Genomic DNA, 19,860 nt, shown 5'->3' on the forward strand with positions numbered 1-19,860 from the left:
AACGAAGCCTCGGCTCTTGTTGACAGCCCCCAATACCACAACCAGTGCTGGGCACAGGGTGGGCAGACCCTTCCTCCCCATGGAGAGGTCCATAGCCCAAGTTCCTGTTTCTCAGTTGCTCCCACTCCTTCTCTTGTCTGAGCTGCTCCCCATTTAAAAAGTCCTGTTTTTCAGAAACACAGTTCCGAGAAGAAGATGAGACGTGAGCTCTGGGGAACAGCACAGGGTGGAGTAGCAATCCAGAGATCCGAGGCCCCTCTGACCCAACCTGGAGGCCAGTCCCTCAACCTCCCCCAGGCCGCAATCTCCTCTTCCCTGGTTCTTTGCAGAGAATGGGATCTGGCCTGCCAGACTTTCCGGTTCGCCAAGAGCCTATCTTAAAGCCTTCCAAAACCAAATCCAGTAACTCTTCCTGGAAGTTTCCTGGTGACCCCTTTCCAGAGAACTTTTACATTGCTATGTGCAGAAAATGGTTCTGTTCTGATTAATCCCTGTTGCCCTTGGTGTGATGGCTTCACATAGACTCAAGAGGGGATGAGGAACCAAAGGCCTGGCTCCTGTCAGAAGCCAGATGGTAAAATACACGTGTGTGGCAGGGGTGTCTGAGAGTTAGCAACAGCTGAGCTAGAGAGCCATGTTACATTCATGTCTTATAAAAGGGAAGAGAGGAGAGCTGCAGCATGGGCCCTGGGGAGGAAAAACTGCTTAGGCAGGAGAAAGGAAGCCCCCTTAGGGACTCAGGGACTCGGTGCTCTAGCAGTGCTAAGAGGTCATTAACAGGACCGCTAATGCTTGTATTCTAAATACATGCTAAGTGAAAGCAGGAACCAACTGAAAGACAAAACTGAAGGGTAACTAGAAGAAAATAAACATGCCAGTGTTTGGAGTTTATGTTAAGAATTAGCAGCCAAGTGTGTAAGTGGAACTTGAGAAGATTTGCTTTTTTAACTGGTAGTCTCGCAGGGCATTTCCCACTTGTGAGTGGAGGTAACCAGTTTGACTGTTCCCTAAGCACCTATTTTTTTCATGGTGAGGGAGCGAGGGAGCCTGTCCATGCTATGTCTCCGTGTCCTTCATTGCCCATGTTTAATGGATGCTGCGGTGCCCATCCTTCCAAGAGGGGCCTGTAGGCAACTCCCACGAGGACTGGCATTCCCAATTTCCTGGCAAACATGCCATCATCTCTGGGATTTGCCCTGCAAGACGACTCCTTTAGTAACAAACCTCAGACCGAAGGTGAGTAAGGAATTCTCTGCAAAAACAACGCCTTGGCACCACTGAAGAATCGAAATGTTTTAGTCTTTGATGTGGGTTTTGGACAAAGAAAGTCTTAAGTTGAGACATACTTTAAAAGCAGGAATGGTTACACGGTTTATGTAGAATGCAATGCAAACAAACTCAGGGATTGCTCTTAATCCCCGTGAGCCTGCACTCTCTCCTCTTAGGAGGGGAGGTAAAGCATGCTGAAGGCCCTGCAGATTAAAACTGGGAGGTCCCCAGGGTGTCTCTGATGTGACTGGATCAGCTTTAGCTGCCACTGCATTAACTTCACAGCTTCATTTGATAATGGAAAACACCCTCAGGGTGTAGTTGGAACCAGTTATCTACAAGGACTTACTTCCCCTGGCATAGATTTCAGCCTCTCTTCTAAAGAACACTGTTGTAGAATTCTGATGGAAGAAAGAGAAGATGAGAGAGGGAGGCAAAGCCTGAGGACATCCGGAGGGCTTGTAGATGCTGTGGTAGGAGAGGGTCATGGTTAGTGTCCTCACTGACTCAGAGGTTGGAAAAGCCCCTCGCTGCAGTGCCTCAGTCTCCCACCACAATCCTTGGGGCTTATATTGAGTTCAACACTATTTCTTGAGAACCGACCACCCAGTCATTGAGCTCATGTATATTTCAGAGTAACTCTCTAAGGTATGTGTGGTTATCCCAGACGAGAAGAAAACTATTCTGACAGATGAAATTACTTGCCCAAGGTCATGGAGCTAGAAAGTGGTCAACATGGTGCTAGAAGCAGGTCAGGTCCTGTGTTCAAGGATTTAAAATACAGGGATGGCGAAGCATTCCAGACAGGGGTCTCAGACCTCGACCTGGAAGGAGAGCAGAACTGAGGCAATAGGACAGGGCAGGGAAAGCGTGAGTTCAGGCAGAGGGTGTGAAAGAGCCTTCTTAGGAAAGGCCACTGGTCCTAGTCATGGGACTTGGAGGGAAAGGCAGTGGGTCCATGAAGCCTTTAGAGGGCTGCCATACGAACATCACACCTCTGCATAGCTATAGGCCTGATAAGATGAGAGCTTAGCATCATTGACTTTCTGCTGGTTCTATAGCACTTCTTACTAGTCCCAAGAGCCTGTTGACCCTCACTGACCACTCACTGCCCTTTGAGAGGCCCAGAGCAAAAGCAAGGCAAAGGACTCACCTCTATCCTGGGCTGCCCAGTGACTCCAGCTCTGAGCAGAACTTCGGGGCATTAGTGACATCCTGCCACTGCAATGTGGAGAGCTTTTGGTTCAGGGCTGGGCAGGAAAAGTGCTTCATTTATTATTTGATCAGACACATTTTCCTTGAACACCTACTAAGAGACAGGCAGCCATGAGCAGGGCATTGGAGAAACAAAATCAGCCAAGACAAAATCCCAACAAACAAACACGCAGTAGAGTTGAGAAGACCAATGGGTGAGTCAACAGTTAAAACCAATCCAGCATGATGAGTGCAGTGATAATTTGGGAGATATTTCTGCTACTCAGCAACATCCCGAGCACTCCGTGTGACCCCTCCCCCCTCCAATCAAAGGCATAGTGCAGTAGCCCCGCTGGGTTGTGGGTCTGGAGACCCAGATGTAGCCATTTTATCATGTGACCTTGAGAAAGTCACTTTCCTTCTCTGAGTCTCAGTTTCCTCACCTATTAAATGGGTATGATACTACCCACCTTAGAGGAGGACTGCAAAGAATTAAATGAGACCATCTAACAAAAGTGCTTTGAAGAGGCATAAATACCATATTAAGTTAAGAACATATTAAGTTTCCTAATTACCATTAGGAAATAGCATTTTATAAAGCACACCCACAGGCCAGACCACATTTTAAAAACGATGCCCTCCAGCAGACCCTGGCCAGAAACTCCTTAGTTTGCTTGTGGGATGGCTCCTGTCCTTCCCAATACAAACCACATTTCCGTGGATGTCAGGGACAAGAGAAGTGTCACAGCTAGAGAAGGATGCAGTCCAGCCTCCACCACAGGGAGGTGGGGCGCAGAGCCCCTGGGCTGCAGGCCGGCTGGGGGCATGGCGAGTTCTTTCTTCACAAGAGAATAAAAGTTCAACTTCCTTAATGGGCAGCTGGTCCAGATTATCCCCCAGGCTCTCCTCTGCAGCTGCAGAAAATCAGAGCCTATTTTCCCAGCCCCATGTGTTTATTTCTATTCTCCGTAACCTCCTTTCTTTCGACTTGTTTTGCTTTGGCAGGGCCCTGGAAGTCAGGATAAACAAACCTAAAGGAGCTGTGATGTTTCAGGCTCAGGCTGGGTTTCCCGCCTCTCCTTTTCTTTAGAAGCAAAGTTCCCTGGGCTTTGGTGCCCTTCTGATGCACCGCCAAGCAGTGTCTGGGGAATTTAGGGATCAGTTCTGTCTCTAGAGACTCCCAAAGGTCTGTGAGTCTCACTCACTCACTCACTCACTCACTCACTCACTCACTCGCTACAGTTTGTTGAGCACTGTGACGTCCCAGGCTCTTTGCCTGCAAGTGAGGCTGCAAGTGGGGACCACTGGGTACTACGGCGGTCACTCACAGAGCTTACACTGCTGAGTACAGAGAGACCTAGGAGAGGGAATAGCAGTTTAACATTTCTCATATGTGGGGAGCGCATATGAGGGCCGCAGGTCAGGGAAACCCTCCCAGAGGAGGTGACCTCTACATGCCTTGCTCATAAGGCCTGACAGCTGTGTAGCTGGGGCTTGATTCCGGATCCATCCCTTCGAACAATGCTTCTCAACCCTGGCAGTGGGTGCATCACACGCAAACTGTTGGAAACTGTCCCTGCACAACGGTAGGTTTTAAAGCGCCCCAGAAAATTCTTACAAGGCTGTGAACCGCTGCTGTAAGTCCAAGGCTCTTTTCCTTACTCCTAAAGACACTAATTACTGCAGACCCCGGAGGGCTATTTGGAGACAGATGAAAGGTACTTTATGTATGGAGAGGGCTGTTATTAAATATTTGTCTTAAGTATTCAGCCTGACAGTCATCTCTGTGGTTTGAAAATGAAAGGCCTTTGCTCTTTTCCCTGGCTCCACCTTGTAGCAGCTGTATGACCATGGGCAAATTACTTGACTTTTCTGGGCTCCTTTTCTCCTCTGTTAAGTGAGAGCCATAATAACTAACTCATGGAGCTACTGTGAAGAATAAATGGGGAAAATGCATGTATGAAGCACTTTGCACAGTGCCTGATATGTAGCGGGAACTGAGTACACATTAGTTACTTCCCTTCACTGTCCATCCTTAACTTGAAATCTCTCTTGGGTAGCACCCAGAACTTGGCTTTGTTGTAGTTGGGTTTGAGGATGTCTCTGAGCCAGGTGTGAACAAGCCCTGCCAGTAGCACATAGTTCTAAGGCTTGGCTCCCCCAGCCCTGGACACCAGTTCAGAGATGGTAGTCATTGGCCATTAAGTTGTCCCCCCAAGACCCACTGAAAGGCTGAGTAAGAAGCTAACCTTGGTTGTGCTCCCACCAGATGCTGGAGAAAGAGGGAGATATTATGCATCTCGCTCCCCAATTATAAGCACAAAACCCAAAGCATACAGAGTAAGACAAGGTAGCAAATCATTGGATGAAAAAAACACTGGAGCCATTTGGAGATGCCAGTGCCCTGTAAATGAAACCAGATGTTTTAAAATCCTGGAAGGGATTCCCAAGAGATACTGTCAACTTCCCTTCCATTCCCAGAGGCAGCATGAGCAGCTGCCAGGCCTGGTACAGAGTGGAGAGGATTCCTGTGTTTGAAGCAGGGGAGAGGAGCACAAGCTCCTTTCCTCTGGGGGGAGAGGAGGGCAGATAGTCAAAGCCAGGGGAGTCTCGGGTAGACCAGGCCTGCTTTGTCTGAGACCTTGTTTTTCCTACATATATATTTGCAAGGCAAAGAGAGCAAAGAAACATTCATTTGGTGACAAGAATCCCCCCATATGAGATCTGTAAGGTTTGTACTAGGAGGCCCACAGTAGCTCAGCCCTAGTGCCACATGCCAGGGCCATTCCAGAGCTGCCTCGCTTAACAAATCACATCTAGCTCACATTAGAGAGCAGAAAGTTGCTGACAGCAGGAGCTGGTCTTCTACTGACACCCTTGTCCCCCTCCTCTAAAATACTAAGGAGCCAGGAACTGTGCCCTGGGGAGAGCAGAGGACATTAGGAAGAAGATTCATTCCCCCCCCCCCGCCCCCCCCCCACACACAGCAGGTTTGCTTTGCAAAGAAGCTTTCAAGGATACATCCCTGCTAGGGCCAGTGTATCCAAGCCATCCTCAGCAACTCATGGAGACCCCTACAAGATGACCTACATGTTGCTGGCAAAGTGCTGACTGGCCAGGAGTGGGAGCTCACAGTGAGAGGTGCCCATGACGCACCAAGTCCTGGACATGTCCTATTGCTCCCCACCATTATAACCATTTTAAGAGGAATGTAGGCTCAACACGAAAAAAAAACCCCTAACAATCCAATTGAAAAATGGGCAGAGGACACGAAGAGACTTTTCTCCAAAGAGGACATACAGATGGCCAATAGACATATGAAAAAGATGCTCAATGTCACTAATCAGAGAAATGCAAATAAAAACCACCTCATGCCTGTCAGAATGGCTATCATCAATAAATCAACAAACAAGTGTGGGAGAGGATGTGGAGAAAAGGGAACCCTCGTGCACTGTTGGTGGGATTGCAAATTGGTGTAGCCACTATGGGAAACAGTATAGAGGTTCCTCAAAAAATTAAAAATAGAACTACCTGATGACCTAGCAATTCCACTTCTGTGTATTTATTCAAAGAAATCCAAAACACCAATTCAAAAAAATATATGCACCCATGTGTTTACTGCAGCACTATTCACAATAGCCAAGATATGGAAGCAACCAAAATACCCATCAATAAACGATTGGATAAAGAAATTGTGGTACATTGATACAATGGAGTATTACTCTGCCATAAAAAAAGAAATCTTACCATTTGCAACAACATGGATGGACCTAGAGAATATTATGCTAAGTGAACTAAGTCAGAATGAGAAAGACAAACACCATATGATCTCACTTATATGTGGAATCTAAAGGACAGAATAAATGAGCAAACAAAACTGAAATAGATTCATAGACACAGAGAAAAAACTGATGGTTGCTAGAGGGGAGGTGGGTTGGGAGATGGGGAGAAGGTGAAGGCATTAGAAAGTACAAATTTGTAGCCACAAAACAGTTACAGGGATGTGAAATACAGTATGGGGAATATAGTCAATGTTGTAAAGACAGTGTAGGGTGTCAGATGGATACTGGACTTATGGGGGGATCACTTTAAAGATTACATAAATGCCTAACCACTGTGCTGTACACCTGAAACTAATATAAGATAATATTGCATGTCAAGTATAATTAAATATATATATTTAGTATTATATATGTATATGCTCGTATACTGGGGGTGCCAAAAATATATATACACATGACTTGTATTCATCTTTCGTTATTGGTATATATTGAGTATTACAATTTTAATACAGCTATTTCTTTTCGTAAAATGTGTATACATTGTTTTGGCACCCTCTGTATATAGTCATAGGATGTAAAGTGTGGCACAGGGAATATAGTCAATGGTATTGTAATAGCAACGTGTGGTATCAGAGGAGCAGTAGACCTGGGTGGGTGTTATCACTTTGTAGGGGGTGTAAATGTCTAATCATTATGTTGTTTTGTACACCTGAAACTAACTTTAAAAAAAGAAAGAAAGAAGAAGTTAGGTGTAGAGAGGTCACATCTGGCTAATGGTGGAGTCAGAATTCGAACCTTGTGCCTGAGTCCAGGTCCAGCCTCTTTCCTCTCCCCTGTGCCTCCCCACAGGGACCACCACTACCCTGTTTTCCTCCATCCAAATTCCCAAATCCACCCAGGGACCAAGAGACAAGTAGCTAAGCAGCCCTTAGATGGGTGTGCGAGATTCACAGGTGCTGTCTTTGGGCATTTTTGCTGGCGAGGACCAGATCATTATTGTGTCACTTCAGTGAGTGCGCTTATCGTAAGGACACCTGGGGAAACTTTAGAAGATCAGGATTCATAACACAAATGGGACTTTCAGAGCCTGGAGTGAAAGTCATTCAGATCCAAGGCAGTTCTCGGGTCACAACACTAGGGGTTCATGTCTTTCCACTCTAGTGTCTCGTCTCCAACATGGCTTATAAGTGACACTGTCCCTGCCTCTTTTTGCTTCTCCTCAGAGCTCTCCATTTCATCAGCTCACATTCCTAAGAGGATCGGGGTGTCCTGCTAATCATGATCATGTGATGATTAGAAAAGTCCAAAGACTGTGTGACTAGTACCTAAAAGTAGCGCCGTGCACTAAGTAATGATGACATCTGTAGCTTTGATTTGAGAGAATTCTTCTCTGTCTGCTTTTCTGTATAAAAGGGGAGGATCTCTGATCCCAAATCTGGGACAACAGGGGGAAAAAACAGCAACCCAGAGGCCCTGTCCTGTAAACATCTGGGTGCCCCTGAAATGGCCAGGGGTGGGGGGAGGTACAAGAAAAGTTCTGCCCAAGTCTCCCCATCCAAAATGGCGCCTCCCCTCACTCTTCATTTCCTTTCTGTGCCTCTCCCCCATTCGCATCTATGCACTCCTTATTACTTGGCCGTAGTTATGTTTGTATTTGTTTTCTAGTTTTATGGCCAGTCTTTCCCACTAAAGTATTTATTGTTCATGGGTGTACCCTACGAGATGGTCAGTCACTTACTTGGCTAAACAAAGATATGAACACAGTTCCGCTGGCCCGAGCAGAGAGGATAAAGGGGAACCTCTAAATGTCAATCCCACGCAGCCCACCCCCCCACTGGCTTTTTTGTATTATTTTGACCCTGAACTCTGCCTGGGCTGCTTGGACCCACAGCATCCTCCTGCCACTTTCCCTCTACTTATGACCCCACACTGAGGCTTCTGTTGGAGGCCTCCCAGCCTGACATGTCCCACTGCCACTGTGACAGGGTGCTGACAGAGGCGAGGCAGGTCTGTGAGAAATCAAGGCTAATATCTTGACCTCTGCCAACTTCCCAGGGCCAAGCCCCCAGCCAGGGGCCAGGCCTCATTTGCTGCTGCTGGCTCTGGGTTAGATGTCATTACTGCTCCAGGAGAGTTTCTCTTTCAGACCCGGCCTCTGCCTTTCAGCTTCTCTCCCGGTTTTCCTTCTCCTGGATTTCTGCGTTCTCTTGCTCATCCTCAGCCTTTTTTTGACAACCTGGTGGGAGCTTATGTTTTCAGGAAATGTGTATGGGGAGGGTGGTGAGAGGTGCAGGATGCATAGAAAATGGCATTAAACATTTTGAAGAGCCTTTCGAAATTGTCACCCTGTAATCTTTCGGCATCTTGGGAATGGTGTGGTTTCCTGGTGCCTTCTTTGGTTCCCTGTGCAGAATATTCTGGGATTTCCCATCAGCAAGTAACAGTCACATGGCCAGTTCTGACTCGTCTACTTTCTCATGTGGCACAAATGGAGGTTTTTCAATTCTGCCATCTCCCCGAAGGGCCTACGAAGGTCTTTGCCGAGTTACCTGGGCAAAACAAGGAAGAAGTAGTCCAAGGCTGCAGTGCTTATGGGGAATAGAACTCCATCGGGTTGGCTGTTTTCTCTGCCCGTTCACATAGGGGTTTTCCTGCACCGTGTCACCCACTTGTCACTGTGTCATAGTACGTTGTCTCCACCTCCACCCTCCATATCCCAAGCAATTTCTTGCTGCAAAAAAAAGATAGACTTTGACCTCTTCCCTGGTCTTGGAATCACAAGAGCTGAAAGGAACAGTTTAGATCATCTGATCATGTCACTCCCAGTGCCACCCACATATATATATTACCTCAAAATCATTTGGGACACTTTTGAAAAATACAGATCCCTGACTGCTGCCACCAAGATTCTGATCCAGTAGGTCTGAGTGGGCCCAGGAATCTGTATTTTCACAGGCAGAGCACAGGGGATTTTTAGGGCAGTGAAACTACTCTGTGTGGTACTATAATGGTGGATAAAAGTCATTATACATTTATGCAAACCCACAGAATGTACAACTCCAAAAGTGACCCTAATGTAAACTATGGACTCTGGGTGATAATGACGTGTCAATGTGGGCTCATCACTTGTAACACATGTACCCCTTTGGTAGGGGTGTTGATAGTGGGGGGTGCTGTGCCTGTGTGGGGGTAGGGGTCTATGGGAAATCTCTGTACCATCCTCTCAACTTTGCTGTGACCCTAAGACTGCTGTGAAAACTGAAGTCTACTAAAAGAAAAAATGTGGAGGGAAGAAGGCAGATAAAGGACAGTGGTGACACACCATGCTTTCTGCGGCTGTGGTTTTGGTCTTGCCTATAGCCCCAGCCCCCTTTTCCTTACAAGGGAGGAGGTTAGTAGAGGGGAGTCAGGGAAAGTCCCTGGGGGGCAGGGGCTTCCAGAGCAGAGTGGTGACTCTGGGCTGTTCCCAACAGGTGGCTTGGAGGCATTGATGGTGCGGCTGGTGAACGGCTCGGGGCCGCACGAGGGCCGTGTAGAGGTGTACCACGAGCGGCGCTGGGGCACCGTGTGCGACGACGGCTGGGACAAGAAGGATGGGGACGTGGTGTGCCGCATGCTGGGCTTCCGGGGCTCTCAGGAAGTGGCCCGCACGGCTAGATTTGGGCAAGGTAAGGTTCTCCAGAGGAAAAGGGCACAGGAGGGGGCCAGGAATTCTAGGACTGGTCTCCTCTCTGAAGTTCAAGTTTCCTTGGCTGCAATCCTGCCATGTGTCACCTGGCCTGTTCCAAGATACGTCCTGCAAAGTGAAGCTCACTGTCCCCCAGGTAAGCCTGTCTGTCTTCAGACAGTTCTGATTGTGACAACATTTTTTTCTTTGCCCAACCCTCTGTGCTAACTGGCTAAAGGGGCATGTGGTATGTGGCATGAGACGAGGGACCAATGTGTCCCTTCCAGATAGGGAAATGGAGCCTGTTCACATACAGAGTGGCCATGGAACCCTCCACTTCTCACAGCTGCTTTTCTGCTCACCCCCCACTCAAGGCTGCTGCCATTCTTGTTCAGAATCTTGTCCCTTAGACCTCAGTCACTGTTATGGACTGAATATTTTATCTACCCCAAATTCCAATGTTGAAATCCTACCCCCATGTGATGGTATGAGGAGGTGGGGCCTTTGGGAAATGCTTAGGTCACGAGTGGGATTAGTGTCCTTATAAATGATGGGATTAGTGCCCTTATAAAAGGGACCCCTAAGAGTTCCCATATTCTCTTTCTGTGAGTCAGGAGTCTAAACGCAGAAGCGGGCCCTCGCCAGAACCTGACCACGCAGGTACCCTGATCTTAGAACTGTGAGAAATACATTTCTGATGTTTATAAGCCACCCGGCCTGTAGTACCTTGTTACAGCAGCCCAAGCAGACTAAGGAATCCTAGGACTGGTCTCGTCTCCAAAGCTCAAGTCAGATCACACTGACTGAAATCTGTTGTGACAGCTGCCAGAGAGCGGCCACTTGACCCCACACACATTGGCCTCTCTACTTAAAGGCCCAAGTGCACAGGGAGTTCAGAGGATCCAGCTCCATGGAGGGCGGCCCACTGGGACAGGGTATTTGGCCCCCCCACTTAAAACTTTGGGCTGGATTTCAGTCTGTTTTCTTCTTCAAGAAAAACTGCCCTTTTTGTTTACATAAAGAACAGAAACAGTAGGAACAGTCCTCACTTTTCAATGTTTGAGTCTAAGGACTTCTTCCTAATAGGTGGAAGTCAAATCTTTTTGGAAAAGAAAATTACAAACTCTTAGAGAAGCCAAAATAGGCCCTGTGAATGTCATGGGCAGCATTCGCCTAAAACCGAGACTTTGTGGCCTCTTTCATTCCCCTTAGATTTGTTATTTTGTTATATGTATTTTATTCCACCCCCCTTGATTTTTGTATTATATGACATTTGGAGAAGTTCTAAAATTGGCACTTGATTCTTTAAACCAGTCAATGGGAAGCCAGACTTGCTTCCGTGTGTACATCAAATTTGCACCAATATTTCCCCGTTGTAGTCCAGTAACGTGATATTCGCGATCTTGAAAGGTAGGCAACCAGGTGTTATGAATGGGTGCACAGAGGGAAATGAGGGCCCGGAGAAGGGAAAGGACCAACCTAGCTGAGTCTCCTAGGCCAGGCTGCGCTCCCTTCTTTCCTGGGCCGGGAGTTGGGCTCAGTGCTGGGGCACAGAGCTGAGGAAACATAGTCTCTGATCTCAACATGTTCAGTTTGGAGGTGGAGGCAGACATGTTTATAGATTCTAAGCAGCATCGTAAGGGCTATCATGTCATAGCAGCTATGGGGACAGAGAGAACGGGATGCTCACCTCTTCGTGCAGCGGCAGGGCTATGCATCAGGTCCAGATATCCCTCTGGCCACAGCCTCCTACCCCACTGGTGCCCCGACTCTCAATCCCAGTATGCCCACTCCTCAGCCTCACAGGGGCTCCCAAGCCCTCAGCCCCTCCCTCCATTGGCTCTGCTTCTTTCTGGGTGTGTTTCCTGCCCTGCCAATCAGGACTAAGGGCCTGTTCCTCCTCCTCCTCCTCTACTCCTTATTTGGTGCCCTTATCTCCTTAGGTTCTACAGATTCCACCAGTCTACCTCTCTGGCATCCTTGGGATCTGTCCCCTTCTTTTTATTCTCACCACTCTTGCCTTAGGAGCTCAGGCAGGGTACAGCAGTGGTTAGGAGCTCAGGTTCAGGAGTCAACCCCAAGTTAGAATCCCACATTTGCCACTTACTAGCTGGTAACCTAGAGCAGATTGCTTAAGCTCTCCAAGCTTCCATCCTTCTACTTTTGAAAGGTGATTGCAAGGATCAGGTTTGGTTTCCTTAGCTTAGTCCCCAAGGCTGTTCCTCATCTGCCTCCCTCCCGCCCCTCTCTCACCTTTCAGCCATATGCATGCACGTGTGTTTTCTGGACTCACATAGCTGTTTCATGTCTCTTATCTTCTCTTGTGCTGTGTCTTCAGTCTGAAATGCCGTCCCTCCTTCTTCATCTAGCTAGATCCTATTCACCTTTTAAAGTCAGCTCAATTATCACCTCCTGAGGGGAGCTTTACTAGCTCCTTCCATGCCTTTCTCCATGCCCACCCCATTCAATACTGTACTCCCAGAGGGGTTCTTTTGTGCATGTCTGTATCATAGCATCTTTCACTCTCTGATCTCTGATATATGTATGAGTATCCTGAGGGCTTTTCCTTTATAGCTCCAAATCCCAGAGCTGTGCCTGGGACCTAATCGGTACTGGATAAAAGTGAGAGGGAAGCAAGGGACGGAGGGAGAAAGAAACTTCTGTGCCTGCTTAACCTGAATCCTCCCCTGTATAATACAAGAAACTGCCTGGCAGTTTTTTCAGTGGTCTGGCACCATAAAATTTTTCCTAGACAGAGCTCAATAATCAAATTATCAGTTTCCCTGAGTAGAAGCAAGGCAAGACGCAAGTGAGAGAGACTTGAAAATGTTGGGGTTTTTTTTGGTTTGTTTTTTAATTTTATATTGGTCCAAGACCTGTTGGAGAGGGAGTGAATGTGGGTAGGGAAGATAGAGGGTGATAGGTAGAACCAGGTCTAGGAGGAGATGGACAGGAGCAAAATCAAGCACAGCTGGGAATTGGGCTTGGGCCTGCAGAGAAAATCTGTGAGACAGACAGACGAAATGGAGGTGAAGGTGGTACTTACACAGACAGACTTGCAGGTGGGAGTAGGTGGATAGATATGATTTGCTCCTAGTCATATCATTATTACCATTTTTTTGCCCTTTTTTCTAGGATAAAATTCAACTACTGGGAGATAGCTTAGTGCAAGACTCAGCAAACATTAAAGGGCAAGGTAGTAAATATTGTAGGCTTTGTGGGCCTGATAGTCTCTCTCACAACTAGTCAACTCTGCAGTTGTAGCTTGAAAGCAACCATAGACAAATTGTAATCAAATGGTGAGGCTGTGTTCCAATAAAGTTTTATTTACAAAAGCAAGCAGTGGGCCACATTGGCCCACAGTTTGCCATCCACCAGTTCAGTGTGTCTGCTGCATACTGTGTACTGTGATTCTATAAGAAAGAAGGACTGGGTTGGCTGGACGTCAGAGGCCGGGGTTATAGTCTCGTCCCTTTAATAGTTATGGGATAAGTCACTTAATCTTTCTGGGGCCTCCGTTTTCTTATCTCTTCAGTTTTCTTATCTCATAAATATCTGTTTGATTGCTGTCCTGCTGATCTCTGTGTGAGGCGCCAATGGAAGCCTGTAGGATTCAGTGTAACTTATCCCTTCTTTTTATATTACTCTACATAGACATACAGAAGCTCCAATGTTAGCTCCTTGAAGCAGAGATGTTTGTCATTGTCGTTTTATCTTTTTCTGTTCAATAACATAGTCCAAACACCCAGAATAGTGCTGAGCAAGGAGTAGGCCCTCAAATATTGGGTGATGAATGAATGATAAGCATAAAAGAACATCTCCACCGACTCATCCTAACAATATCACCTTCACACAGCCCCTAGTGCTCTAAGTGTCAGAAGTCCTGGCCTCTAGTCCCAAGTTTGCATCCCCAAGAGAAAAACGTCAGCCTGTTTCTCCATTGTTTTGATGAGAGTGAGGAGCAGAGCACCTACCCTGCTTACCTGATGAGGCTTTGTTAGAGAGCTCAAGAAAGAACGTGTGTGGACGTGCAGACCTGATCTCGGGCCGGCCTCCTCAGACTTGAATATGTACGTGAATCGTAGAGATCTTGTTAAAATTCAGGCCCCGATTCATGTCTGGGTGGGCCCAAGACTCTGCCTTTCTGACAAGCTCCCAGGGGATGCTGCCACTCCTGGTCCTCGGGCCACACTCTGAGTCATCAGGTCAATTGAAGCAAAGAGATGACTGGTACCTAGAGTCGTGGGAGTTCTCGCTTCTCTGACACAGCGAGGACAAGAGATGGTTTCCTGGCTCATTGACCCTTCACCTCTGGGCTGTGTGGTAACTGCAGATATTCAGTGCTGCTGATTTCACAACTTTCCTCTCGTTTTATTAGCTCTTCCATGACAGAACATTAGCCAGGACTCCCTGGCTAAACACCAACTGGAGTTAGGAGCTTTGCAATCCTCTATCCGCATTTGGGCTGGTAACCTTGGGCCTGTTCTGTATTCGTCAGTCCCCTTTATTTGTTTTGGGTGTGACTAATCTACAGCCTTTTCCTAGGCTGTCGGAAACATACCAATTTGTCAACTGATATGTTTTTCAGGAGACATTTAACCTGCAAATTATTGCTCGGCCTCGAAGGGTTTATTGTGTAAGAGGCATAGGGTATCTGGCCAGGGAAGAGGTTCTGGTGAAGAAACACCATCCAAGAAGACAGTAGAAAGAGACAGCTCTTCCCACCTCTGTCCCCGCATTCACGGCTCGGCAGTCCCAAGACAACAGATGCTGCAGATCTCTGCCTAACAGAAGTATTAGTCGTGCGGGAGATACATTGGGCAGCAAGGGGTTAGAGGGTCCCTTGATGTTCTTTGCACAGGGTTTCTTTCATGCAGCTTGAGAGTGAGGGACAGTTTTAAGGTTTAATAGTCACTGCTGACCATCCCTGTACGAGGAAAGACTGTCTGGCTACCGAGAGATGGGATGGGAAGGAGGCACCAAATGACAGGACTGTAGTACCTCATTGAACTGGCCCGGTTGTCACAGCCAGTAATGTGGAAATGCAGTTGGTGACCTTTCATTTAACCACATACTTTTTGGTACCGGCTCCTAGACCTAACACATGAGGATGCTGGAGTGACTGGTCATCCCAGTTTACCTAGAACTTATTCGGTTTTGGCATGAAAAGTCTCGTCCCAGGAATCACCCCCCAGTTTGAAAAAGGAAACGTTCCTCCAGATGTGGCTGGGACTTGAATTGAGGTCTGTCCTACTTATTACAAAGCCCTCCCTTTTCTGCGGTACCGGCACTTCTTACATCGATGCATAACCACTTGGTTAAAAGGTAGATTCTGGTTCAGCAAGTCATGGGCGGGACCCGAGGTTCTGCATTTCTAACAAGCTCTGGATGATACCAAGGCTGCCAGGCCAGACCACACTCTGCGTAGCAAAGCTCTAAGCACTGCTTGCATGGGAGCCCTGAAGCTCAGTCACCCTTCCAGCGCGTTCCCAAATGGGCTCCCACCTTCTGGGGCCTGCTTTGGCCATCAGCGCAGAGAACCCACAAGAACCATGGGTGATGGTCCTGCCAGTTCATCAGTGGGGACTCCAGGTGACTTCTGGTACAGCCCACTCCCCTCTCTACTGACCACTCTGACCTCAGACAAGCTCTCTCCATTCCCTCTTGGAGCCTCACTTAGCTGCCTTATTCCCTGACATTTATTGAGGAACCTCAATGCCAAGTTTATGTCTCTCAAGGCTCAGGTACAATCCTGGGAAATCCTGGAAAGGCTCCCCTGCATGGACACCTTCAGAACAGCAGATTGGTCCCCTTACGAGCTGGATGTCTGCAGGCAAAACTAAAATAGACTGTCTTAGGGACCTTGTATTTTGGGGTCTGACCTATTTACTATGGTTAGGAATGTTTCTTCTGCTTATCAGTAGATATATGTCTAGTTATAATGTTAAATTCCAGGGTCCCCAGCCATTCCAGCACCCTGTTCTGTGCACATAGAATGGGAAACGTCTGTTTTAAATGTCTGGTTTAAACGTCAAAAGATTGGAGATAATGTTGACACTGACTTGCTTGGTTATGGGGCACTGGATCTGTCCAATCCAGCATCTGACACCATCTCTCTGATTTGGCCCTGCCCGAGTATTCATCATCAAAGACTGCAGTATATCATATGTCAAAATTATGCAGTGTGTGTCTCATATAAAGTATGGGCCTTGAAGCGGTAAGACTTGGGCTTGAGTTCAGACTCCACTAACAAGCTGAGCAACCTTGCACCAATTGCTTCCTGAGCCTTGATTTTCCCATCTATAAAATGGATTTATTAATACCTATCTCACAGCACCAGCACTACAGTGAGAATGGAGGAAAATCATAGGTGTAAGATACCTGACACATAGGAGATTCTCAGTAAATACTACCATCACCACTTTCAATTATTGTTATTCTGCTCTCCTGAGACTGAACCTAGAAAATAAGTATTTGGTCTTAGGGGGATGGAGAGGGCAGATGGGAGCCACTAGATCTGAGAACTACCCGCACAGCCTGGAACAGCCTGGTCAAGGACAGACCCAGCAGTGCCCCCATTTCTCTTCTGTCCTGCTCTCCTGCATATCTGCTAAGAAACCATGTTCACTTGTCTCCACAGGCACAGGGAGGATTTGGATGGATGATGTCGCCTGCAAGGGCACAGAGGATAGCATCTTCAGCTGCAGCTTCTCCAAATGGGGGGTAACAAACTGCGGACATGCTGAGGATGCTGGGGTGACGTGCAGCAGACACTGAAAGTAGACACAGCCAAGGTCCAGGCCCTACTGCCCAGCCTCCTTCCTGCATTCTTGGGGTGGGGCCATGGCATGGGGCTCCCTTGATGACACCTCTTCCCTGCCTAGTCCAGCAGCCCCCTACCCCATTATCCCTATCCCAGGACCATGGTGGCCCGTTGTCATTCTCCTCTTGGACATCTGCTCCAAATAACTCTGGGATCTACTGCTTGTCTCTGCCTTCCACCAGAGTTCCTACATGTGGAGCCCAGGTCAACTGGATGGCCATGTTGCCTTGCCTCCTAAACCCCATGCATCAGGCCTCAATATCCGTGTGCCCATTGGTCTGTCAGTTACAGGTGAATTCTGAGAGTACATTGAAGACAAATGCTGCCGTGAGGATGGGAGGGAGTTATAAGAGATCATTCACATTTTAGATAATTCCCAAACCTCAGGCCAAGAGTTTTGACATCTCTTCCTTCCCAGCAAGAGACAATACTGAAGATTCATTTTCCCCTCTTTACTCTGGCTCTGCACACCTTTTTTAGTTTGGGGAAGTGACACAGAGGAGAGGCAGCTGTCGGAGGGAGAGGGAAATGCAAGTCACCTGCAGGAATTCATCTGGATTTGGAGAAGGGGAGTGAAACGAACACTTATTGCGTGACTGCCATGTGTGCTACCTAGTATCTTGAGTGCTAAATTCATTTATCCACTTTGCAGCGTTTCTACAAGCCATGTTAGCTTAGGTAAGTAAGACCTTACCTCCAAGTCGCACTCCACTGACCCATTCACCTGGCCTATATGTCATGAAATTGAGAATGACAGAGACCGTTGTTTCCACCTGAACCTTAGCGTGCCTTTGCTAGGCTTAAGCAAGAAACTCAGGTGCAAGACCCGTGTGACTAGAAGGTTACATACTCCAAAGCCTATGGGGTGTGACTGCACGAGCAGACACGACTGGCTTCCATGCCAACCATCCACATAGGAGGACAGGTGGTTTGGAGGGTGACATGGGGGCTGTTGGGGTCACACCGAGACCAGCACTCAGTCATCTGGCCATCAGGGTTAAAGCCAAGTTGTCTGTGTCTCAGAGCTGTTTGGAGGTGATGGTGTTCAACCTTCCAGGCCTCTGATACGCCCTCGAGGCATAGAAAGCAATGGGATTCCTTATCATCTCTGGTGAAAGAAAGGGCCCTGGGCCTCTGCAAATCCTCAATCTGTACCCCTCTCCCCATGATAGGTAGATCATATTCTGCTTTTGATACAAGGAAAAGGTCAAACTGGGCCATCTATGTGTTCTAGGACTAGGAGAGCGACATGGTGGTGAGGGAGCACAGACCCACCTCACTTGGGGGAGTCCCGGACTCACAGGCACCTGTCACCTGTCATATTGGGTGAGCATCACCCTGCGTGGGGATACTGGCACCTGGGACCAGTATCTCAGGTGTGGGACCAGCAAAGTTCCTGGCTGACAACTAAACCGATATGTGCTATTGGTTCTTTGCTTACAGTATGCTTGTTATTCATTAATGTCCTAATGATCAGAGACTCTCCTTCTGACCAATTGCTATGTTTACATAACACGCATGTACTCATGCATTGTTTTCCCAGAGCCAATATATATATGCATATATAAACATAGCACTGTTTACCGCATAGCTCAGCACATTGCAAAGTTTGTATTAAAAAAAAAATGACCAGAGGTGTAAAGCTATCACATTAAATGAAACAGATTCCCAGGTTAGTTCTGGCAAAGAACCCAGGTACGCCACTGATGAAGATCGGCACGCCATTCTTATTTGGGCTTTCCATTTGGGAAAACGCAAATCTTGTTTTACATCAAATAAAAATGATGGTGATAAGTGTTTGAACCTTAAAAATAAAAGTCTACTAGTTTACATACCTACTTAAGAGGACATGGAAATCACCATGGACCTGTATTTCAGGGACTAACGGCAATTAGGCCTGGCCTAAAATACATCAGAACTTTTGTAAGGAAGAATTTCAATAAAGCTAAAAACATGTCACTGACAAGCGTTGCATCCCATTCTTTCTTATGAAAACCCATGATCATGGGGAGGACTGGTGAGAATTGGAAGGTGGGAAGGTGGAATTCTCAGTGGGGACTGTGGTAGAATGGACAGCTTATGAGAAGCTGCCTTCATACTTCTGGAGGACAACAAAGAGCGTAAACCAAGAACATGGTGGAACGTGAAGTCTCAAGCCTTGTTTGGTCACCTCAGGACAGAGTCCCAAAGCAACAGAACAATAATCAAGGCCCTGCTTGTAAGAGAATTGCTTTTGTAGTCAATGAGGGAAACAACACCTGTCTATTTCCTCACATCTCCAGAGTTTTTACTCAGGGATGTGCTTCCATCTGGAGTTCTATTCACACGTAAGAAGATTGCCCTGAGGTCGGTACAAGGTCTGTGAAGTCGCTGGGCCTCATCACTTAATGAGAGGCAGGTCCTCCCAGCCTCAGGACCTAAGCAGTGCATGGGAATGGCGCAGGCCACTGCGTAGTCCTGGCCACATCCTCCTTGCTGGCACCTGGGAATACCTAATGGCCCCAAGCTTGCTATGGGCCATGATAATTTGCAAAAGGAAGTCAGCAGAAAGAAGCTAACTTCTGGAAATCCCCAGAGGAAGCATCCTGTTTTTCTCCTCTAAAAGCCTGGGGATAGCCCACCCCCAAATCATTGTGGTTGCCATTCTGGAAACAGCCCCCATGGAGAAGGCCAGAAGCCTCTCTTGTCCTGCCTTCTCTAACGCCTACAAGGCACTGCTAGTGCCCTCATCTGAAATGCCTGTGAGGAAAAAGCCTTGGGGCCTACATGTGCTGTAGCTAAACCACCCACTGCAGTGGATTTGATATGCAGAAAGGAGTTAGGACTGTCTCCACCATAGGTACACCTTAGTTTCTTCAGCCACATTGTTTTATAATAGTTATTCTCCCATTTCTATAAAATGTTAAATGTGTGAATCACCTGTCTTTTTCTTCTTAGAATATCTCTCCCTTCAACCCTTCATAAAACACCCTTCTCCCTTCCTTCCTTTTCCTCTCCTTCCTCTCCACCTTTAGTTTTTTGAAGCTGAGCTGGGGTTCTGACTGACTGGAGCTTTGGATTTTATCCCTCTCAACCAGCCCAGCCCCCATCTAGAATGGACTAAGGAGCTCTCAAGAAGGACTTTC

The 19,860-nt window shown here is 47.4% G+C and overlaps 1 protein-coding gene across 2 annotated transcripts in view; it reads left to right on the forward strand.

The window, feature by feature from the left end:
* Positions 1-18,701, forward strand: part of SCARA5 (scavenger receptor class A member 5) — a 102,106-nt gene extending 83,405 nt beyond the window's left edge. For both annotated transcript variants that reach the window (XM_074338363.1, XM_019733260.2), the window contains 2 exons: positions 9,719-9,913; positions 16,553-18,701. In XM_074338363.1, coding sequence (XP_074194464.1) covers positions 9,719-9,913; positions 16,553-16,689 — 332 coding nt within the window. In that variant the 3' untranslated portion in view covers positions 16,690-18,701. The remainder of the gene's footprint in view (positions 1-9,718; positions 9,914-16,552) is intronic.
* The last annotated feature ends 1,159 nt before the right edge of the window (positions 18,702-19,860 follow it).

This window comes from Rhinolophus sinicus, linkage group LG07 (genome assembly GCF_036562045.2).
Source record: "Rhinolophus sinicus isolate RSC01 linkage group LG07, ASM3656204v1, whole genome shotgun sequence".
NCBI classification, from domain to species: domain Eukaryota; kingdom Metazoa; phylum Chordata; class Mammalia; order Chiroptera; family Rhinolophidae; genus Rhinolophus; species Rhinolophus sinicus.